We start from the raw sequence: 21,537 nt of genomic DNA, 5'->3' as shown, positions 1-21,537 counted from the left end.
GATCACCCGGTCACAAAAAAATAAGTTAAATGTAAAAGATGTATTCCACGCATCTTAGAGTTTTATTCCACAATTAAAAAATAAATAAATAATGAAGTTATTACTTGCTCAACTATACAACTTGTCTTCTCTAATATTAGAACTTCATACCCCGATTTTGGTCGTTTTATTTTTATTTTTTAAAATTCGTAGAATACATCTTCCGCATTTAACTTACTTTTTTTGCGACCGAGTGATCAATTGATTACATTTTAAGTTCAGGGGATTAACTGAACATTTTATGCAAATTCAAGGGGCTATCGGGACATTTTAAAAGTTCAGGGGACCAATCAAACTTTTGAGACAAGTTCAGAGGCAAATGATGTATTAAGCCTTTAATATATGGGTATATGTAAAAAACAGATAAATAGGATGCAATTTTGCACAAATTATTAGAAGCATCCGGTTCTCTATGTCACTTGGAGGACCTTTCATACATATTTTGATACGTGTAACATGGACTCACGTATATTATAAAAGACCCCACTATTTCGAATGACATGACGGATGCTTAATAACAAGAACTCGCAATTTTGACCCTTAATCCAATAGAAAATGCAAAAAAAGCTAAATAAGAGTTCATTTCTCCCTTCTTTCCCCCCCTCCTCATAGCGAACTTCAATTCACAGACCTCTATACTTCCCACTTCCACTTCCTCTACCCCGTAAATTTCAAACCTTTTCCCCTCTTTATGCGTATCTGCTCTGCAAATACCTACTCCAACACCTGTTATTCACCAGTTGTTTTCATTTCAACAGTGCTTGGGTTTCCAACCAAAGAAAAATGAAATCAACTCACTGAAAACCCTAATTCTAGACCCCTAAAACCCTAAAAAGGTTCATGTATATTCATAATCCAATAATGATTAGTTGTTTCAGTTGTGATGATGATACAGCCACCGCAGCAGAATTCCTCTGCTCTGCTTCCTCATTCACACTCCAATTCTTCCACCATTAGATCCCCTACTACCACTCCAACTCCAATTCAATCCCCTCTTTCTCTTGGCCCGCTTCCTACTTCTCACCGGCAGCTGCCACATTCACTTGATCATGTAATCGCGTCGCCAATCACGGCTGTGCACCAGTCTGGTGAGCAGCCTCTCATGCTCGCCCGGGTTAGACTGTCTGATATCTCGCCATTTGATGGGGCTCCGGCTGGACCTTACTTGAGAGGTGTGGAGGCGCTTTCTGGGTCCTTGATGAGGCATAACGCGGCGGTTATTGAATTGGGCTGTGAAGATGCCGCGGTTATGAAGTGTGGGTTGGAAGCGGCACGGTTATTTTTCAGGAGTCGGGTTCAGAACGGGAACTGTAAAGGAGGTGGTCGTTCTGTTTATATGTACAGAGCTGGAAGGTAATAGCTTGCTCTTTTTAGCATAATTTAATCAGTTTTTAATCGTTTTGGGCTCCTAGGATATTTCTTCGTTTTAGATAGCTTTTGGTTGTTAAGGAACTGAACTGTATCCTCCTAGCTATGGCAATTTGGATTGTGCTTATAATGGAAATGTACTTTAAGCTTAAACACCTTTCTCTATCCTTAGTTGCTATGTGGTGTGGCATAGCTCTTTTAGGAAATAAGTACAGCTTCCATTATGATTTCCTAGCTAATTTTTCTTAGATATAAAGTTTCCCAGATACGGCTCATTTCCGGTTTCCGTTTGGGTTGTTTCGGCGCAACATAGGTTATGCTACATTTTAATTGGTCGATTAATAACAAGGGGTGTCTACTTTTTGTCCGAGTATAGGCATGACCTGGCAATTTCGTGTTCGACTCGTGTTTGTGTCGTGTCATTTTTGGGTTGGTGTTGAAAAGGGTAAACCCAAACCCAACCCAAAAACTTCTGTGTCACAATCGTGTTAAGCTGTTCGGGTTAATGTCGATTTCGTGTCGTGTTTTTGGTTACATGTAATTTTTTTATGCATATATATTAATGATAAATTTTAGGCATAATACATCAGCAGCTCCCTGAACTTGTCCAAAATAATAGATTGGCTCCCTGAACTTTGCAAGTGTCTCACCAGCTCCCTGAACTTGTTTATTTCGTATCACTAGCTCCCTAAACTTGTCTATAAAAGTAGATTAGCTCCCTGAACTTTGCAAATGTCTCACAAACTCCCCAAACTTGCTTATTTTGTAACAACTAAATACAAAAACCATAATACTAACTCTCGATCTCATCCATTTAATCTCTCAAACATGCAACATTAACTCTTATAATAGGTTGAAAGGTAGGAGAAGCGAAAAAATTACCCCTCGAATAAATGAAGACGTATTTTTAGAATTTAGGTTTACTAAGTTTTTGTATTTAGTTGTTACAGAATAAGCAAGTTTAGGGAGTTGGTGAAACACTTGCAAAGTTCAGGGAGCTAATATATTTTTATGGACAAGTTTAGGGAGCTGATGGTACGAAATAAGCAAGTTCAGGGAGCTGGTGAGACACTTGCAAAGTTCAGGGAGCCAATCTACTATTTTGGACAAGTTCAGGGAGCTGCTGATGTATTAGGCCTAAATTTTAAAAATATAAGAAATATGATACTATTTTTAAATACTTTATGTCATTTTAGGAGATCATGTAATGTGTTTATAACAATTTAGGAGGTTCGTATCATATTTCCAAGTAATAATTATAATTTTATTATCTTTATTAATAAAGTGACATATAAAAATACCAAATAAAATAACAATAATTTTGAATATTCGTGTCATTTCGTTTGGTTTTTGGATTAGCACATCAACCCTAACCCAACCTAAAAATTTACGTGTCAGTTTCGTGTCAACCCAAAAATGACACATTAGCTACTAAGCTAAACCCAAACACTAAAATTGCGTGTCGTGTAATTGGGTCGTGTGTACTTTTGCCACCTCTAAGGCATCTCATTGTTTCTGGATTACAAATCAGTTATTTGCTTAACTGAAAAATATAGAAATCTGTCACTGTTGACTGAAACACATGCACATACATGTATATATAAATTATCCTGATCCATTTTGCTCTTTTCCCATACTTAAACCCCAAACCTATTTAGGAATAAGTGGCTAGAAAACCAACAAATATTGTGTGGATAGATCTTTGTTGTGATTATCTAGAATTATTTGGATCGAGCCTGTTAGAGCATGGAATGATATAGTTGTAGTTGGAGCTTTGGAGTCTCGATAAAGAAAAAGATCCTAATAAATGCGGTTGTAAGAATCCACAAGTGAAGCTTTTAGTAGGTATTTATTTTTTGAACCAAAAAGGAGAAATGCATTAAAGTTTAAACAGAATCAATGTACAAAACATGATGAATAAAAGTAGTAGGACTTGTAGTCCATTCCACGGGTTCTGACATAGAACGACATGCTCTAGCTAAAGGGATTTTATAGGAAGGTCCAGGTATTCCAACTCAAAAAAATACCTTTAATACAAAAATTGACACCTGTATCTCATTAAATCCAAATCATCAACTAAAAAAAACGCTGTATTTAATTACAGAAGAACGTTTTTTTCTTTGAAATAATAGCAGCCCCCTCAGCCCTTTCCACCATCTACAGTCCTTCATCCGATCTCTGACCCTTTCAGTGGTAACCTCCTGCAGCCCTTCTCAATCCGATCTCTCCGATGCTGATGTCGAAATTGTAGCACCAACATTTGTGGTTGACTGTATATGCTTTGATTCTTCCGTCTAAATTAGGAAACCTTTAATTGGCTTTTGGTTAATTCATCCCGCCCCCGATCTCCACCAGAAAAAAAGCAGAAAACTTTACATTGAATTTGATTCCATTATATTAATAAAGTAAGGAATTCGAAAGATCTAAAACAAAAATTACAGTATCCCATAAAATATAACAACAAAAAAAAAAACATATTCAAATCAAAACATTAACGATCGGCTGAGAGGTTTCCAAGTTTTGGGACTTTTAGGATTGAGAACTTGGAGTTATTGTTTGGGAGCAGAGCATTTTGCCCCCTTTCTATTTCTATCAAGAATGGGTATTTAATCACAGAAGCCTTGTTGAAACCATGAAGCCTTCCTTGTTTCACCTTTGTCACTAACGGCTGTCCTTTTTTATTAAGCAGACGCTCCTGAAATCTACAATTACCGACGCCGGGATCTCAGAGGCCGCGGGCGAGTATAGCTTGGCTGAGTCTCTGGAACCTATGTGATACGGAAACTGAAACGGAAACGGATACTGGGAAACGTAATTTCTGAAAAACATAGAAAACGGAAACGTGGGGGAAACGTATAAATATTAAAAATATAGGGGCATATTTATATAAAAAAAAAGGGCGGCCCGGTCGCACTATGCGTCCCCGCTGAGCGAGGGTCCGGGGAGGGGTCCCACCACAAGGATTATAGGAGAAAGAAATATGGGTAAATTCTTTAAATTGAAGGAACTATCTCTCAAATAGGAAGTTTCAATTTTCCTAATCTTAGATTGAATAGGAATTGCAAAATAGAAAGTTTGAATTTCCAGAATTTTAATGGAAATAGGTAGGGAAAACCATTTAAAAACTGAGAAATGCGTTTTATATTTTGGGTAATTACTGAAACGTGCCCGGAAATGTTTCCTATCAGTTTCCGAGAGTTTCTGTTTCCCACATCTGCTGGAAACGGGGAAACGCATATCATGAAGAGTTTCGGTGCATCATAGTCTGGAACTGATCCAGAAGCCTGTTGTGCTCATTCCGAAATACCTGGACCTTCCTATAAAATCCCTTAGCTAAAGCGTGAGCAACCCCTTCGCGGAGCGACCGACATAACTGACTTTCATGTCATTAAAAGAGCTTATAAGTCTTTTACAGTCATTTAAAACCAACACCATAAGCTGACCGAAAGCTAGACTCATGAAGGTGATCCACCACAACTGAGGCATCTGACTCCACCATCACCCCATCAAAACCTTTATTTTTGATCCAGCTCAACCCATCCCTAATCCCAAAAGCTTTCCCTTCCAGTGGGGAAAAAAAGAAAGAACCAGCAATATGACGAGAAAACGCTCCACAGAAACCACCACCACTGGCACGAAGCACAGCCCCCACCCCAATAAAACCAGACCCCAGAATAATTGACGCTTCAACATTCAATTTCAGCAGCCCGGAAGGAAGGTCTGGACCATGATAGCAACCTAGAATCAGCTTCCGCATTCGGAATGCCCCTGCAAACATCCAAATTCTTCTTTTGCACCTCCTGCCATCCTTGAGCAAAGAACAAGCCATTCTACAAACGCCTACTGCTCCACCTGAAGATCTTTCCAGACCCTACAATTTCTCCCATACCAAATACTCCACACTACCGTCGTCCAAAAACAATGCTGATCCAAACATAAGGCAGAAAAAGTCGATTTCATCCAATCAGGGACAAATCTACAGTGGGGACAATGGGGGCACTTGCCCCCACTGTGCTCTAGAAATCTATAAAATCTCAGGTTTAAAATTTGAATTTCTGAGTTTGCCCCCCTAGAAAATCACAAGCAAAACACCATTAATGGCTGCTGAAGTTTAAAACCGCGCAAGGAAGAAGATGAATTCTAGGGATATGCTTTCTTTTTACTTTTTTTAATCTTTCTCATATAAAACGTCGTCGTTCCACTTGCGTCGTTTTGTGTTAGGAAGATTTAAAAAACAGAAAAAGAAAATTATACCTAAAATAAACTTATCTAATGGCACACTCAAGTAGCCCCCTCCCCTGCCTTCTCTTTTCTTTCACGCAATCTCTGCCTTCTCTCACCACAAAACCCTAATCAGTCCCTGCCTCTATTTCAATTTGAAATTCAAAGCCCTGATTATTATTTCCTTTTGCAATTTGTCTTATAATAAAATAAAAATACAACTTATATGCTTAACTAAACTAATTTTAAATTATATGTTACTTTAGCAAATACAATTTATATGCTTAACTACATTATAGCTTAATAAAATTTGGGAATGATACATATTTTTCTAATTCTAATTTATTTTGATATATTGTAATTAAAATTAGGGTAAAATCTAAACAAACTCATGTATTTTCACATATTGCCAAATTGGTACCTGAAAATAAATAAATTCTAGAAGGTAAGTAAGCTTTTTCATTTTACTAAAAGTGAGCTCTTTTAGTTTGACACTAAAAAATGACTTTTAACGACCTCAAAAAATTGCCTTGGCGCAACGGTAAAATTGCCTGGATCACTACCTTTAGAAGAATTTCCTTACCAGCACAAGAGAGAAGCTTAGAGTGCCAAGTTCGACTCCAAGCGCGGTCTTTAATGAATTGGAGGACCTCTCTCTTACTCCTCCCAACCAGTGAGGGAAGCCCCAAATAACGACCTTTTTTGTCGTTTCATCCACACCCAGGATCCTACAGATATCCCGACGAACTGAATTCCCCACATTGCTACTGTACATCGCAGATTTGTGAAAATTGACCACTTGGCCCGATGCCAAATCATATTCGTTTAGCACTTCCTGAACCACTTCACACTCCGATACAAAAGCCCTGAAAAACAAGTAGCAAATTTAAAAAGATGAATAAGAGCATGAGCTACTCTAGCCACCCTACAATCATGCCATAAAGCTTGACGCTCTCTCTTCTTAATGAGAGCACTCAATCCCTCAGCACAAAGAATGAACATGTAAGGAGTCAGTGGGATCTCCTTGCTTGATTCCTCGCGTGGGCATAGTAGGATCCAGATCTCGATTTTCTGTAACAATATGATACTTCACCGAAGAAATGCAGATCAGAATTAAATTCACCCATTTCTCTCAAAAATTGAACCTGGTAAGCATAGATTGAACAAAACTCCATTCCAGGTGGTCATAAGCCTTACTCATATCATATCAACTTTGAGAGAAGGAATACCATTCTTCCCTTGTTTCTGCCGTTTCAGAAAATGATTTGTCTCAAAAGCAATAAGAATATTATCTGTTATAAGCCTGTCGAGAATGAACACACTTTGGGAATCAGAGATGATACCATTAAGCAGCAGCTTCAATCTGTTAGCAATAACTTTGGCAATGATCTTATACAGGACATTGCAAAGGGATATGGGACGAAACTCAGTCATGCTCTCTGGGCGTTTTCTTTTTTCGGGATCAGCACGATATTGGTATTGTTCAAATCTGTAGGTAGATAACCAAAATCAAAGAAATCTCTGCAAAGTTTTACCACATGCACCCCGACCAAATATCATAAGGTATGATAGAAAGCAGATTCATGCCATCCTGACCTGGAGCTTTGTCCGGATGCATACTGAAGGTTGCCATCTTGACTTCCTCATATGTAACAAACTTCAGCAGGTTCACATTCTGATCGTCTATATTACAGGCTGAATGCTATTAAAAAAACATTAGTCTTCACTTTGTTTTTTTTTTTTGGAAATTAAAGAGGTCGGTTGTTGGTTTTTAATATATGAATAGTTTGGTTAGGTCATTTTGATTGATATGAAATATTTGATTTTAGTGAATTGACATTTTGCTTTCTGTTTCTTCCTCCTCCATCCCCTATGCCCTCTCAAGTCTTAGCTAAATCAGCATGTTTGAATATGTTTTTGAGTGAATTCTATCACAATCCAAGGTGTGGATTTGATGAAATATAACTTATAAGCAACAAATATGCAGTATTTGATTTTAGTAGCAACATTACTATCAAAAGTTAGGTTATATTGAGTATTCGTTAATTTTTATCTTCTTCATGTGTATGTTTGCTTGTGTGCTGAGGGTAAGGGGATAATATTATGTTTGTGTATCTGCAGCTGGTTAGTTTATGTATTCTCTGATTTATAGTTCTTCACCGGTGCTAGGGCTTTGGAAGACTGGGATGCGTCTCCTCCATGCATGGCTGAAATGTATAGGTGCATGGGAAAGGCAGCTCGTGCTTCTCTGTGTGCAATTGCAAGGCATCTTCGTTTGCGAAGCGAGTAAGAACAGTGATGTTGGAGATTTGCTTAGAATCTGCTGCTTATATGCTTCTGATTTTCACATCTTTAAATAACATAAGCTCACAAGGACAATTTATTGCAGTGTTTTCAACCATTTACTTGAAGATACCCCCTTGCCTTCTAATGAGGTGTCCTCGTCAGTCCTTCTTGCTTCCTATTCTAATGCATCATTGCAAAATGGAAAGGGAGCTATAGGTGGAGGGAGGGCCACATTAAATGGTGAAGTTGAGAAGGGATTGTTGACATTGATTTCTTCAGATAATCCTGGTCTACAGGTATCATTGAGTGTTTTTAAAGATGTTTAAATATCTAAAATTATGTAAACATCTAAAATTATGTTGTTTAGCATATTGTAACTAGTATAATGCTTGTGTTCCACTTCATATTCTTTCTTTATAGTACTAAACTTCCTTTTGTCTTTTTGATATATTTGAAGTTTCTTTCTGGTCCATGATTGCCGTAATCTGTGTCATGTCATGTTCTTGTATGGAAGACTATTTCACAATTTGCCTCCCCTTTTTCATCTTCCAATCTCTAATTTATTGAAATAATCCAACTTCCTTTTTTCTGCCCTAGGTTTGTGACCCCAATGGTCGATGGTACCTGGCTGATTGCGGTTCAGCTCCAGGGGATCTTTTACTGATTACTGGCAAGGCACTTAGCCACGCTACTGCTGGCCTTCGTCCTGCTGCTTCATATAGAGCTGCTCCGGATCACTCATCAGGCACTAATAATGGTGGGAGGTACAACTCTTTTGGTTAAAATTGGTTTTTAATCGTTCATTTTGTTTTATTTTGTGAATTTATATCAGGGATTGAGATTGATTTTAACCTTTAACTTCATTTTGCCATTGCAGGATTTCATTGGCATTTAGGCTTATACCACAGGGCAATGCTATATTAGATTGTTCTCCAATTGCAGCAGCTGGTCATGTCATACCCCAAAGTTATGTGCCAATATCTGTTAGTCAGTTTATGGATGACCTCTCTGCTGAGGAGGATGTCATGTGCAGTCAACCTGATAACAATTATGTAAGTAGATATAAGCCTCGTTTCTTTTTTGTCAATCAAATTTTTTTCCTCTCTCAGTTGCTTGATTTGGGTAGTGCTGAACTAGGTAGTGGTCAAATTGTCAGTTCCTGGTAGTTTTAAGTGGTTTTATTAACTTTCTTTTCATCGAGAACAAATACCTTACAGATATTCAACTCCCAAAAGTGTTCTGCAAACTTCGTTGATGTAGGAAATAGTTTGGATCTGCTTAATACCTAGTAATGCTTTTGTTTTGGCAAAACTTGAATGCATAGTTTTAAAAGGCGAAAGGCGAGTCAAGGCGACAAGAGCAAAATATCGCCTTGAGGCGAGGCGACGGCCTTTCGCATGTGAGGCGATAAAAAATTAGAAAATCAAATAAAATTAAATTAACTCAATAAAAACTAGTAGTACTTAAGGATAGTTTAATTTCTAAACTTGTAAACCAAAATAACTTAAAGTCTAATAATAAAGTGCTAATTCTTAAAGTCTAATATTAAACTATGCAAGCTTCTATTTGTTTTATAAAAACATGATAGCTTGATAAGGGTTGAACATAACACAATGATAGATTTAAAATTATTATAATTTGACTTAGAAGGTTACTACCAATCAACACCGCCACCATTTCAGGTAAAAGGCACAATTGGGAGTGGAAAAAAATCCAAATCTTTCTTTAGATATTTTAAGCATATACTAGAATATGCAGGGAGAACTTCCTTTCCTATATCAGCAATAAATATGAGAAATTAAAGAGGCAAAAACCCTAGAAGAACCAACTTGAATTTACCAACAAAAATCTCACAAATCAAGGTAAAACAAAAAGAAAAAGACCCTAACAAGAAGTATAAGAAAGGATAATTTGCTACAGATCCTAGTATGAACCAAGGAAATAAAAAGGAGGGTAAAAGGTAACTGGTAAAAGCAAAATCAAACATTGCCAGAAGCAATTAGAAACAAGGAAAAAGAAAACACGAGAAGAAGAAACCAACCAACGCGAATGCCATTGACGTACTTCGCACAGACCACGTCTCCATAAAGAAGTCAATTAACAACAATTTCACCCTTTGCAACTAATTTTCTTGGATGGAAACCAAAATGTATCAATTATTACTACTTAGATCGAGCTACTGAAGAACTACATACTCATAAACTGACAATTTAGGGTTTTTTTCTTTTTTTCTTTTTAAAAAATGCTGACTTATCGCCTCACCTGCAAGAGGCGATCGCCTCTCGCCTCAGACCGCCTCTCGCCTGAGAGGGTGAGGCGATCGCCTCTTGCAGGTCAACCGCCTTCCATTCTGGAAGGCGGTGAGGTGATCGCCTCTGTCGCCTCTCGCCTGAGGCGACCGAGGCGATCGCCTTTTTAAACTATGCTTGAATGCCTAATGTAGTTTGGTGTCTATAATGCTGCTGCTGCAATGACATGGAGCTTTTCTGGAGCACCACAATGAAGAATAACAAGCATGATTTTAGTGAAGTAAAATGTCAGGATTAGGATTTCTGACAGTAAGATTAGGGCAGAAAAGATCTTAGGAGAAGAGAAGAATAGAGAAAGAACAGACAAGGTTAGAGAGAGATTGAGATAAAGAGAGAATAGAGAGAGAATTTAGAAGAAAGAAATAAAGATTTCATCAATCAATTGCATCCTGAATTGGTACAGTACAATTCTCTTAAATAGGAAAAATGGGAAAAGGAAAGTACAGCTAGTCTTCCTAAATTCATGACCCTAATAATTCTAACTTACCTTAAATCACCCTATTAATTCTAACCTACCTTAAATAAGAATAGGAAATATAACCTACCTTAAGTAAGAATAGGAAATATAGCAATTCACTCTAAATAGACATAATTTGAATAATTGTGACAACTAGATGAAGGAAAAAGTAGCAAATATAAAATCCAAATTTCTTTTATCAGCGAGAAAGACAAGGGGATGACTTGTTGACATGAGTATGCTTGAATACTTGTGCTTACTCAGTAACATATTTTACTGTCTTCTAAATTGAGAGAATCCATATGGAACTCTAAAGTAGTAGAAATATACTTTTAAGAAAATTCCCTAAAGAATTACCATAATGCATGTCCTAAATAAATATACATCTCTTTTCAACAGGAAAATAGAAATTTATAAATAAAATCAATAGTAGATGAAAATTAAGTGTTTTAAAAGATTGTTTTTCCTTTTTAGCATTGCTTGTTTTATATTTGATTGAGTTTTCATCTATAAGCTCTTGGGAATGAAACATGGTTAAAGTTAAAAATGCAGCATGCTACTTGGCAAGCCTTTTGAAAGAATAATTTCTATTTTTCATCATTTACTCCTTTGCCAGAAATTTGTTTGTTATTATCAATTTTAATAACTATTTTTCTGTTACAAGTACTTGAACTGAATTTTCATTTCAACTATCTATCATATGAAATATGATAGTGAATCTTGAATTTGCAGGTTGCTCGATATAATTTGACTAAAGAACCGTCATTGAGAAGTGTTCTTTCTGATCCATTATCGTAAGTTTTTTTTTGTGCTTTTCTATTTTTGCTTAGGCATAAGCATGACAATGTCCAAGTTTCTCTCACTTAAGATTTGGATTCAAACGAGATATTGCCATCTCTATGTGATAATGGCAGGGTAATTGCACTGTTGGTCACTGAATTTATATCTTAATTGCAAAAAGGTACTAAAACTTCAATTTGTGATTTTTTAATCATCAAAATTTTCAATTTTGTGGCAGGGGAAGTCACTGATTCAAATTTGGTGGTTGATTTGCTAATGTACCAATTCACAGTTGATTATTATTTTGTCATTTAATTACGAAAGGGTCTAAATTAGTTTGTTGTGATTCTATATGAAATTTAATTTTGTTGCAACCGGAAGTCAACCACCTGAATTCAGTAGTGATTTGCTGACACTACGATTATAAATGAGTCTATATATGCTATCACAAATGAAATTATTTCTGATATGGTAATTTGAAAACATTGGTGGTACTTGACTTTTTCACTTTTTTTTTTTTGAAGAAATCCAGTATGTTGCTTGCTCCTCTTTCCTCTGTCACTTCACACCATCAACTTTCTGTTCTTTGGGACTGATAGAATTAATAATAGAATCAAACTAATTGTAAGCAAAATATGACATGACTAAACCATATCATATATCTAGTAGTCTATTCGATTTCATAATATGGTTAAAGATAACATGAATAATTATATACAAACCCACATGCATATCCAGAACATTTTATGGCAGAAGTGAACCAGAAAAGGGAAAAAAATAAGCGTACTTTATGAAATAAAAATGCTAGATTGTCATATAAGCAAATTATTAATCATAATTCAGTGAGAAACTTTACACTCCAACAAATTAACATTTGTTTTTCTTTTCTTTTCTTATTGGGGAGTAAAGTGGTTGGTTTCCTAATGCATTGCTAGTTGTTTTTTTCTTTTTTTTTGGGAAGCAGTAGGTTCAATGTTGGATACTTTTAATATTTGCCACGCTGGCGAATGAGTTGCCAGATTATGATGGATAACTTTCTATTGCAATAATATTAAAATTTGATGATTAAAAACCATAGATCAAAGTTTAGATCCTTCTGTAATTAAGTGATAAGTAGTGACTACTGGTGTGTTCTTTACTCAATATTTAAAGTTGCATATCCTGAGTGTATCTAGATTACTGTTCTAGGTGTTGTTATGAAGAGATCATTTGGATCTTGATGTGGAAAAAAATTCTCAAAGTAGGCCCAAAATGAATATTACAAAATCAATTAATATCTAGGTCAATATCAGCCCAAAATGACATGTGAATGTGATTCATGATTTTGTAACAAAGTTTCAGTTTGTAATTTGGACAACTATAATTTTGAATTGATTCGAGAAAAAGATGACAAGGTCAGGACGGATTTGAGTTGAAAGTTAATTTTGAACCTATTTGGCCCTGTCTATTTAATGACCAATTTGGTATTTTAACTGTTAAGATGGTTAAAGGCAAGTATAAGTTGTTTTTAAGGTAGATTGATCTTTTTGATGATCTGATCATAGAAATTCTAGAATGGCCAAAGAATAGTTTCAAAGTAATTGGGTTCACAGTGCTGCCTTTTTGGAGTAATTCAACTTAAGGCTCATACACAGTCATATGGTTCAATACTATTTCATTCATTTCATTGCAATGTTTAAGCCCTGTATCTTTTGCCTAAATCCATTCGCATTATCTTTTGCATGCCATAAGAAGTAAATTTGAAATGTACTTAGTTTAGCTCTTTCATTTCCTTAAGAAACATTCATTTCATTGCCCTTGTTGTTGACTTATCATGTCTTGAACTTCATTTTCCCAAGCACTTTTGCATTCATCTAAATATATCAACATTATGATTGTTAACTAGTATGCAACAAGCTTTTGGTCATAGCCATTGAAAATTGTTTATGACATTCTTTTACTATATTTGCTTCGCGAGTTGTCTGTTTCATTGATATTTACCTATGTGTAATTAAATAGTATTTGACTATTCCTAGTAGTAATTTCTTGAAACGTCTCCTTCACATGTCTTAGACATTGTGGCATTCTCTGTTCTGAACTCAATTATCTCAGATTCTATTACTCTAATAGGTTGAGAACATAGTTGTTAAATCGAGATTCGACTCGTGACTCGAAATCTCATTTTACGAATCGGGACTCGTGAATCGAATCGTAAGATTCGGATCAAATTCAAAATGCTATAAAAAATAAAATATTAATCATATTTAACTTTAAATATTAGTCCAAAAATGCAATTTTAATATCTAAATAGAAATTATACCAAGTTATAAAAGAAAGTAGAGACATGCAGAACATGGAAAATAGAAAGAATAAAAAGTAGAAGATAATAATAAATAAATAGAAAAGAAGAGGCAAGGTTTTGGAATTTGTAGAGTGAATAGTCATCTAATTAAAACTATTTGTGTTTCATAACTTGTGTACGTTTTTTTGTTTTGTTTTTGTAAAGTGAATAGTCATCTTCTTCTGCTGTACATTTTTTAGTTGTTAAAAATTGATTTTTTTTTTTAAATGGTGGCCTGAATTGACCAACTTGGGTGACTCAGTGACTCGATGAATCGGCCGAATCGGTAGTGACTCGGCCGATTCATGAAGCTTCCGAGTCGTACCATAGATACGACTCGAATTCTTCATGAATCGAATCGAATTGTACGAATCGACTCATGACTCGTACGATTCTTAACAACTATGGTTGAGAATCGTATCATAGTTCAGATGGTAGAAAATGCTAGAAGAATGAGTAGTTGTTTTGTGTAATAAATTTGATATATTGTTCGTCCTATTATGTTTCATATTTCTTGGATATGTATTAATTGGATTTTTTTTAATTAAATTCCATTCAATTTGTCGATTGCATCTCTCGTTTTTGACCTTTTTGGTTTTTGGTGTTGTAGAGGTGCATTTCTTGATGATGCTGTGTTTTTCTCATGTGGACATTCCTTCGGAGGTCTCATGCTAAAGAGAGTTTTTGAAATGGTGAGTAGGATATGCGTGATTTTCTGTATAACTAAGATGTACTGGTGCCTTAAATCTTAAAGACATCTGTATAAGTTTGATGTATGAAAAGAGGTTGTTTCTTCTTCTCTTTACTGCAAATAATAGAATGCACTTATTTCATCCAAACATGTACTTCGTTTAGCTATATGGTTGTTACATTTGCTAATGCCTTGAATCTTCCAATTGTTTGGATAACTTATTGATAATAGTCTTAAAAGTTGAGTTTTAAAAATTATGAGGTAGATCGGAATTCAAAAAATATTGTCATAGATGAGGTATGCAAAGTGGAGAATAAGTTGTAGCTTTGAACATTGCTCAAATTGTTTATGTTTGGCACTGATAGGAAAGATGATGAGAATAGAAATATTAATAGGCCTGTTTTAGCTCAACTCAACCATGGGCCTAAAATAGGGTATATTTATTCTAGGGGGCAAAGTGGGAAACGTGGGACAGGAGAATGAGCTGGCATTTTCAGTTGTGCCTTGGGATGAGAGTAGCAGTTAGTTATAAGGGGTGTGGTGAAGGTGTGCAGGGGTACGGTTAATTTTGGAATTCTGTTTGGCTCTTAGTCTGTAGCTAGGAGTGGAGGAGAAATCCTTGGGCACTGATTGCTGTGCTTAATTCCTTGTTATGTTTCTTTCTTTCAGATCAATAATATCTACTGTCATCTTCTTTCTTTCTCTTTCTTCTATTTCCTTTGTTTCAAGTGTGATTTCCATCAGGCACTTTGAAGACTTAGTATTGTCAAGGGGACGAGTTCATTTATTTTGCGTTTGTAGATTTTTTATAGCTTTCGTGAGAACTTTTGTCTAGGAATGCATTAGAGGCTTATATACTTGGCCAAGTATACTGTGTTGTCAAACAAGAATTTATTTAGGCTTTCTAAAGTGTGAACAACCCCATTTAACAATTGTGTGAATAGCACCGGGATGGTGGGGTAATAAACTCTTTTTTAGGAGGATGACACAATTCAAAACAATAATTCTACAAATTATTGCATTGACTGAAACTGACCTAAACAGGTTACTAGCATTGTTGCTATATTTATAGATTTTAATTAGTCCTATATGCATAAGACATTAAGGGGGTGTTTGTTTCAGCTCAAATATGGTGTTTGGTTAGGCTTATACAACAACTTTTAGTTTTTTTTTTTTTTTTTTTTTTATAGAAACAATAGCGTTTTGGAGATTTTTGAAGCTTTTCATGAACAACTGTTCGTATTTATATGATGTTGGCAAAATTATCCTTCTTATCTCTATAATATTATCACCGAAAAGGACAAGGTTTTGCTCCGTTCAATAAATTATCACTTTCAATTTTTATTTAGTTATAAGAAATGTAATTAATTTTAGCTAAAAATCAATTAATGTGCATGGATTGAATCAAAACATCATGTATTATGGAACAAAAGAAATTCTCTAGAAAGACATTTATTGTGGAACGGAGGCAGTATATAATTTCATTGACCCTTTAAAAAAAAATTATGAAGATATTTCTTGTTTGTTTTTTTCTTGGTCTTACTTGAACTTCTTTTTGCACCACAGTCGAGATGTACTCTCTGCAATGCACAAATCGAGCCTGGGTCTTCCATTCCTAATTTTGGTAGGTCTTCATTGGTTTTATATGTAACTTGAAATTTCTAACTCGCTCTATCAAATGTAGTTGTGTTGCATATTAATTTCCTTTCCATGCCTTGTAATTCATATTTGTTCTTAAATTTTGACTTGTATGTAGCTTTAAGAGCTGCAGCTGCAGCAGTGAAACAAGAGGATGATCGGCGATTATTTCATAATGCTGCTCTCCGGAAACGTCGCAAAGAAATGGGTGACCAAACAGATCACGTCAAAAGATCAAGTAGGGTATGGACCAAATATACTTTATGATTAATGTTCAGTAATCTGTGTATGCTCCATAATAACTGCTTGTAGAGAGGTATTATCATCGATCATTGTGCCTGGATGAGGTCTGGTATTCCTTCTTGTTTATCATCAACGTGGGTTCATAAGTAAGAGCATTTGTCATGCTGCATTGACACTTCAATTGTTTGATCCTAAGTAAGTTAAGATGAAGGTTTGATGGTTTTTATTGTCGTTGTCATAGAAGAAGCTCGAGAAGTGCAAGGGCCAAATGATGTGTTTTGCCATTTAATCATGATAGATTGTTATTAGAGTCGGAATTGAGGAAATGGACAACATTCCTATTATATTTGCAAACTGTAATTCAAAATGGGGATAAGGTATTTAAACGACCTTAAAGTTTTTAGGGAAGTGTCAATTTAACCCAACGTAAAAATAGCACCATTTTAGCCTCAACAGTGGTGAAACGGTACCAATTTAGCCCCGCCTTGGGTAACGGAACTTGGGGCTAAATTGGTAGCACTTCACAAATGTTGAGGTGTGAAATTCCGTTATCCAGGGCTAAATTGCTATGAAGCACGGAAACTCTTCATGACATGCGTTTCCCCGTTTCCGGCAGATGTGGGAAACGGAAATTCTCAGAAACTGATGTGAAACGTTTCCTGACATATTTCCGTAATTACCCAAAACGCGTCTCTCAATTTTTAAACGGTTTTCCCTACCTATTTTGGTTAAAATTCTGGAAATTCAAACTTTCTATTTTGCAATTCCTATTCAATCTAAGATTAGGAAAATTGAAACTTCCTATTTGAGAGATAATTCCTTCCTTGTATCCTTCAATTTAAAGAACTTACCTATTTTTGTCTCTCCTATATTCTTTATCTCCTGAATCTCGATAGAGCTTGTACTTTCTTCCTCTTGTTCTTCAATCTTGTTTTGTAAGGTATTATTATATTTTTAATAATTATAAATATGCCCCTACATTTTTTTTATATCTACATGTTTCCCCCATGTTTCCGTTTCCTATGTTTCTCGGAAATTACGTTTCCCAGTATCCGTTTCAGTTTCTGTATCCGTTTCTGTGCAACATAGCTAAATTGATACTGTTTCACAAACGTTGAGGTTAGAATGGTGCTATATTATAAGTTGGGGTTAAATTGACACTTCCAAAAAAAAAACTTGAGGCCATTTTGGTACATTATTCCTTCAAAAAATAGTGCATGTGTTGCAAATTTATTTTATTCATGTATTATTAATTTGATTAATGTGAGTAAATTATCCTCAGTTGGAGCTGAATTATTTTTGTTTTTGTTATAATTCAGGAGAATGGAGATGTTACAGCTGATGATAATTTGCTTAGGGGAGTGCAGTATCCATTTTCTGTCAATGAGAAAGTAGTAATTAGGGTTCGTTTTACCTCTCCTGTTATTTACCGTTGATTATGCACTCTCTTGCTACTCAGTTTGATACTGAATTTGAATGGCATGCTGAATCATACAGGGAAATAGGCGAACGCCAGAAAAGTTTGTCGGAAAGGAAGCAATTATCACATCGCAATGTCTGAATGGCTGGTGAGTCAAGGACTCGCCTTTCTTGCTTTTTTGTTAAACAAAACCTTGCCATTACCTAACTGTACAGTGAATGAAAGTTGTGATCAATGATGGTAAGTTGCGACAATAATGTTTCGATAATACCATTGAGGATAAGTAGGGTTGTTGACAACTTCTGACGCGACTGTTCGACACATGATATCATTTTTAGTGCATTTATATCATTTAGAATCGCATGAATATATAGATACCATAACACAATTACAACACGCGTATTGAATTGCAATAGAAAATTGAAGTGATGGGGCAAGATTTGTCTCTTTTGGAACTGTGGTTTGTGGGGTAAATCATGCTCATGGTCACTGAACTTTATCCCAACTAACATTATGACTACTAAACTTCAAAACGTAACGTAAAAGTCACTCAACTTTTCTAGCAAAAAAGGCGCTCAATCTTATTAGTAGGTAGGTAGCCCTTCGCTGTGAAACCAATGGAAATCATATTCTAAGCGAGTTTAATTCTTCAATCTTTTTGTTTTGAGTTCATTTAGGTGGTGATTGGTTAGGAAAGAAAAAGTGAATCTTTAGAGAGAGCTCTGAAAATGGTGATTTTGGAAAATAAAAACGTATTTCCATGGTAAATGTGGTTCACGTTCATCTCGCTTTTCTTTCGTTCAGTTCATTTTCGCCACGCCATCGTAATAAGAAGCAGGCGAAGCAGCTAGAAGCTTCAAAACTGGAGCGAAGCACTGCCTACGATGACTTGCAGGCCAAGGCTCTGTAAGAGTAGATTTTATTCCAATTTCCATTTCACAACCCCTACTCAACCTCCCGAGATATCTGACCTAATTGAACCACAAACCACAGGATACCAAAGGGGGAGAAAAAAGCTTTCTGTACTCATAAGTGCTATTATTCTAATTTTAACGCTTAACGAATCCGTTGTTCTGATGCCAAATAACTTTAATTTTTGGACTTCTCTATTTTGAGGTCGCCAATGGTCATTTTGAGGAGTTAATTGAAGTTTAGCGTCTATAATATTAGAAAGTGTAAAATTGAATAACTTTTATGTTACATTTTGAAGTTTAGTAGCCATAACGTTAGTAGAGGTAAAATTCAGTGGTCATGAGTGTAATTTACCCGTGATTTGTGCAGCGATAGTGATTTTAATTTGATCAAGCTCTTTTTGTGTGATCAAATGTGGAAGTGTCACGTATTAATATGAATTGGGCTTTTAACATGAATTGGGCTTTTAACTAAAAGTTTAGCTATTAGTTCAATTGGTTCGATAACATGATATAGAACCTTTTAGACCAAGTGTTCAAGGGTTGGAATTCTAACAACCTCATTTGTTGTTTAAATTTTAAAGATATATGGTCTTGTGTAGATGGGGAGGCAGGGACAATTACCCTAGATGGGAGAGTTGTTCAGGCCTCGGATTGCTTCCGGTATTTAGGATCTATTATCCAAACGGATGGAGAAGTAGATGGGGATGTTGCTCATAGGATTAAATCTGGTTGGACGAAGTGGAAGAGTGCTACATGTTTCCTTTGTGACCCCGGCATGCCTAATAGATTGAAGGGATAATTCTACCGCACGGCAATCAGACCAACATTGTTATATGGTACGGAGTGTTGGGCAGTGAAACACTGTCACATTCATAAGATGTCGGTGGCGGAGATGCATATGTTGAGATGGATGTGTGGTCATACGAGAAAGGATAGGGTGAGTAATGAAATAATTAGGACAAAAGTAGGGGTTACATCTATTGAGATTAAAATGAGGGAAAACCGACTAAGGTGGTTTGACCATGTAAGACGAAGAACGCTTGATGCGCCGGTTAGGAGGACTGAAGAGTGGCAAAAGGATGTGTGGTGAGAGGTAGGGGTAGACCTAAGCAAACTTGGAGGAGGGTGATCCATGGTGATATGAGTTTATTAGGGATTGAGGAGAATATGGTAGTGGACAGGGCATAGTGGAGGGAGAGAATTTGTGTCGCTGACACGACTTGATTGTACGGTTTCATATGATGGTTCATGTTAGCCGACCCCGAATCATTTCGGGACTAAGGCTTTGTTGTTGTTGTTGTTGTTGGTAATATGGTCTTGTGTATGCTTGAAGTCCAGTTGGCATTCACGTTGTTTAAATTTTAAGACATGTTAATATGGTGTTGTGTTGTGTTGTGCATGCTTCAAGCCTAGTGGGTATCCACGTGCAAGGACGTGTCAGATATTAATATGAATTGAATCATTAACTATCAACTTAACCTTTTAGTTTAGTTGGTTCGATGATAAAGGAAATTGACGATTCTTGTGTTGCAGGTACTTGCTTAAAATCATCGGAAGTGGCGAGAATGTCCGCCTGCAATACCGTTCTCTTCGAAAAATTTCGATTTCTCAGGCGACGAATGACGAGAGGAGTGCTTCAATGCAGATGCAGAATCACAACTCTTAATTATATGCAATAGAGCACAGCCAGTACCATATATACACACACACACAGAAATCCTTGGTTTTGGGGGGAAGAGTTTGATATGGGTGTATACTGTATGTATCTGAGTTTTATTTAAGCTAGAATTAGATTAGGTTAGCAGCTTGTAGAGAAACCAAACAGACACATTGAAAATTATGACTGAAATGATTTTGTTTTCTAATTAATTATTTTTCTTTTTATCAAATTTCATATCCTTATTTTACATTATGGAAGAATGTTCAATGAGTTGAATGTATGGCTGTGAATGAGCCACTGTGTTCGGCTCGATTTATAAAGGAGCTAAGCTTGAGCACGGTGAAACTTGACTTGAAATCTCGTGACTAGGTTTGGTTATATGTTCATGAACAAGCTAGATTGTGTTCATGAATTTATAGAGGAGTCAAGTTTGAGAACGGTGAAACTTGACTTGAAATCTCGTGAGCAGGTTCGGGTATATGTTCATCAAGCTTATTATAATGTTCATGATTAAGTTCATGAGCAAGCTTGCTTCAATTGATTTTTTTAATAATAGTATTCTATTAATGGGGGAAATATAAAATAACATGGTTTTGTGTATACCTTAGTTTTGGAATTTCGGAGGTTTTAAAACTATGTAGTTTTGTGTTTATTTTTTTTTTTTCAAATGAATATAATTAATGAGCTGTTTATGAGTGATATTCATGAATAGAATTAACAACTTGTTTACAAGTAAAACTTGTGAAAAAGTCTCCGAACAAGTCCCCGAATATATGGGCTTTTTAGCGGGCTTGTGTCAGCCTCGATATAAGGTCAATTTAGTACGGAAATAACTTTGAAGTTTTTGGGAAGTGCTATAATGCATGAAATAGTAACCATTTTAGACTTAACGTTTGTGAAATGGTACCAATTTAGCCATGAGTCAAGTTCCATTACTCAAGGCTAAATTGATACTATTTCACAAACGTTGAAGAAGAAATAGTGCTATTTTGTACATTGTCGTTAAATTCACACCTTCAAAAAAAAAAATATTGAAGCCATTTTGATATCTTATTCTAAAAATATTTGAACATTCACAAATAGATAAATTAGAGCTAAATGTTGATAGCTGAACACATTTCCCTAAAGCATAATACATCGCTGCATTTCAAAGTTGTTCAAAAACTGCGACTGATTTCAAAACGTTATAAT

The 21,537-nt window shown here is 35.7% G+C and overlaps 1 protein-coding gene across 1 annotated transcript; it reads left to right on the top strand.

Annotated features, from left to right (window-relative positions):
* The first annotated feature begins 582 nt into the window (after positions 1 to 582).
* LOC136205524 (uncharacterized) lies at positions 583 to 20,575 on the top strand. The gene is made up of 12 exons (XM_065996160.1): positions 583 to 1,392; positions 7,798 to 7,914; positions 8,018 to 8,210; positions 8,512 to 8,678; positions 8,792 to 8,966; positions 11,413 to 11,474; positions 14,391 to 14,472; positions 16,038 to 16,095; positions 16,228 to 16,352; positions 17,672 to 17,755; positions 17,850 to 17,920; positions 20,220 to 20,575. Exons 1-12 carry the CDS (start codon positions 923 to 925, stop codon positions 20,350 to 20,352), a joined length of 1,737 nt encoding a protein of 578 aa, XP_065852232.1. The 5' UTR covers positions 583 to 922; the 3' UTR covers positions 20,353 to 20,575.
* The last annotated feature ends 962 nt before the right edge of the window (positions 20,576 to 21,537 follow it).

The sequence above is a fragment of the Euphorbia lathyris genome, chromosome 9 (assembly GCF_963576675.1).
Source record: "Euphorbia lathyris chromosome 9, ddEupLath1.1, whole genome shotgun sequence".
In the NCBI taxonomy this organism is placed as follows: domain Eukaryota; kingdom Viridiplantae; phylum Streptophyta; class Magnoliopsida; order Malpighiales; family Euphorbiaceae; genus Euphorbia; species Euphorbia lathyris.
This window is presented reverse-complemented; position numbering and strand designations above follow the sequence as displayed.

Bases quoted from the DNA above. Each gene is read 5' to 3' on its own strand.
- LOC136205524 (XM_065996160.1), top strand. From the start codon at position 923: ATGATGATACAGCCACCGCAGCAGAATTCCTCTGCTCTGCTTCCTCAT. The intron at 8,211-8,511 runs GTATCATTGAGT...TTTCTGCCCTAG, and splicing joins CAGATAATCCTGGTCTACAG to GTTTGTGACCCCAATGGTCG. The intron at 16,353-17,671 runs GTATGGACCAAA...GTTATAATTCAG, and splicing joins ACGTCAAAAGATCAAGTAGG to GAGAATGGAGATGTTACAGC.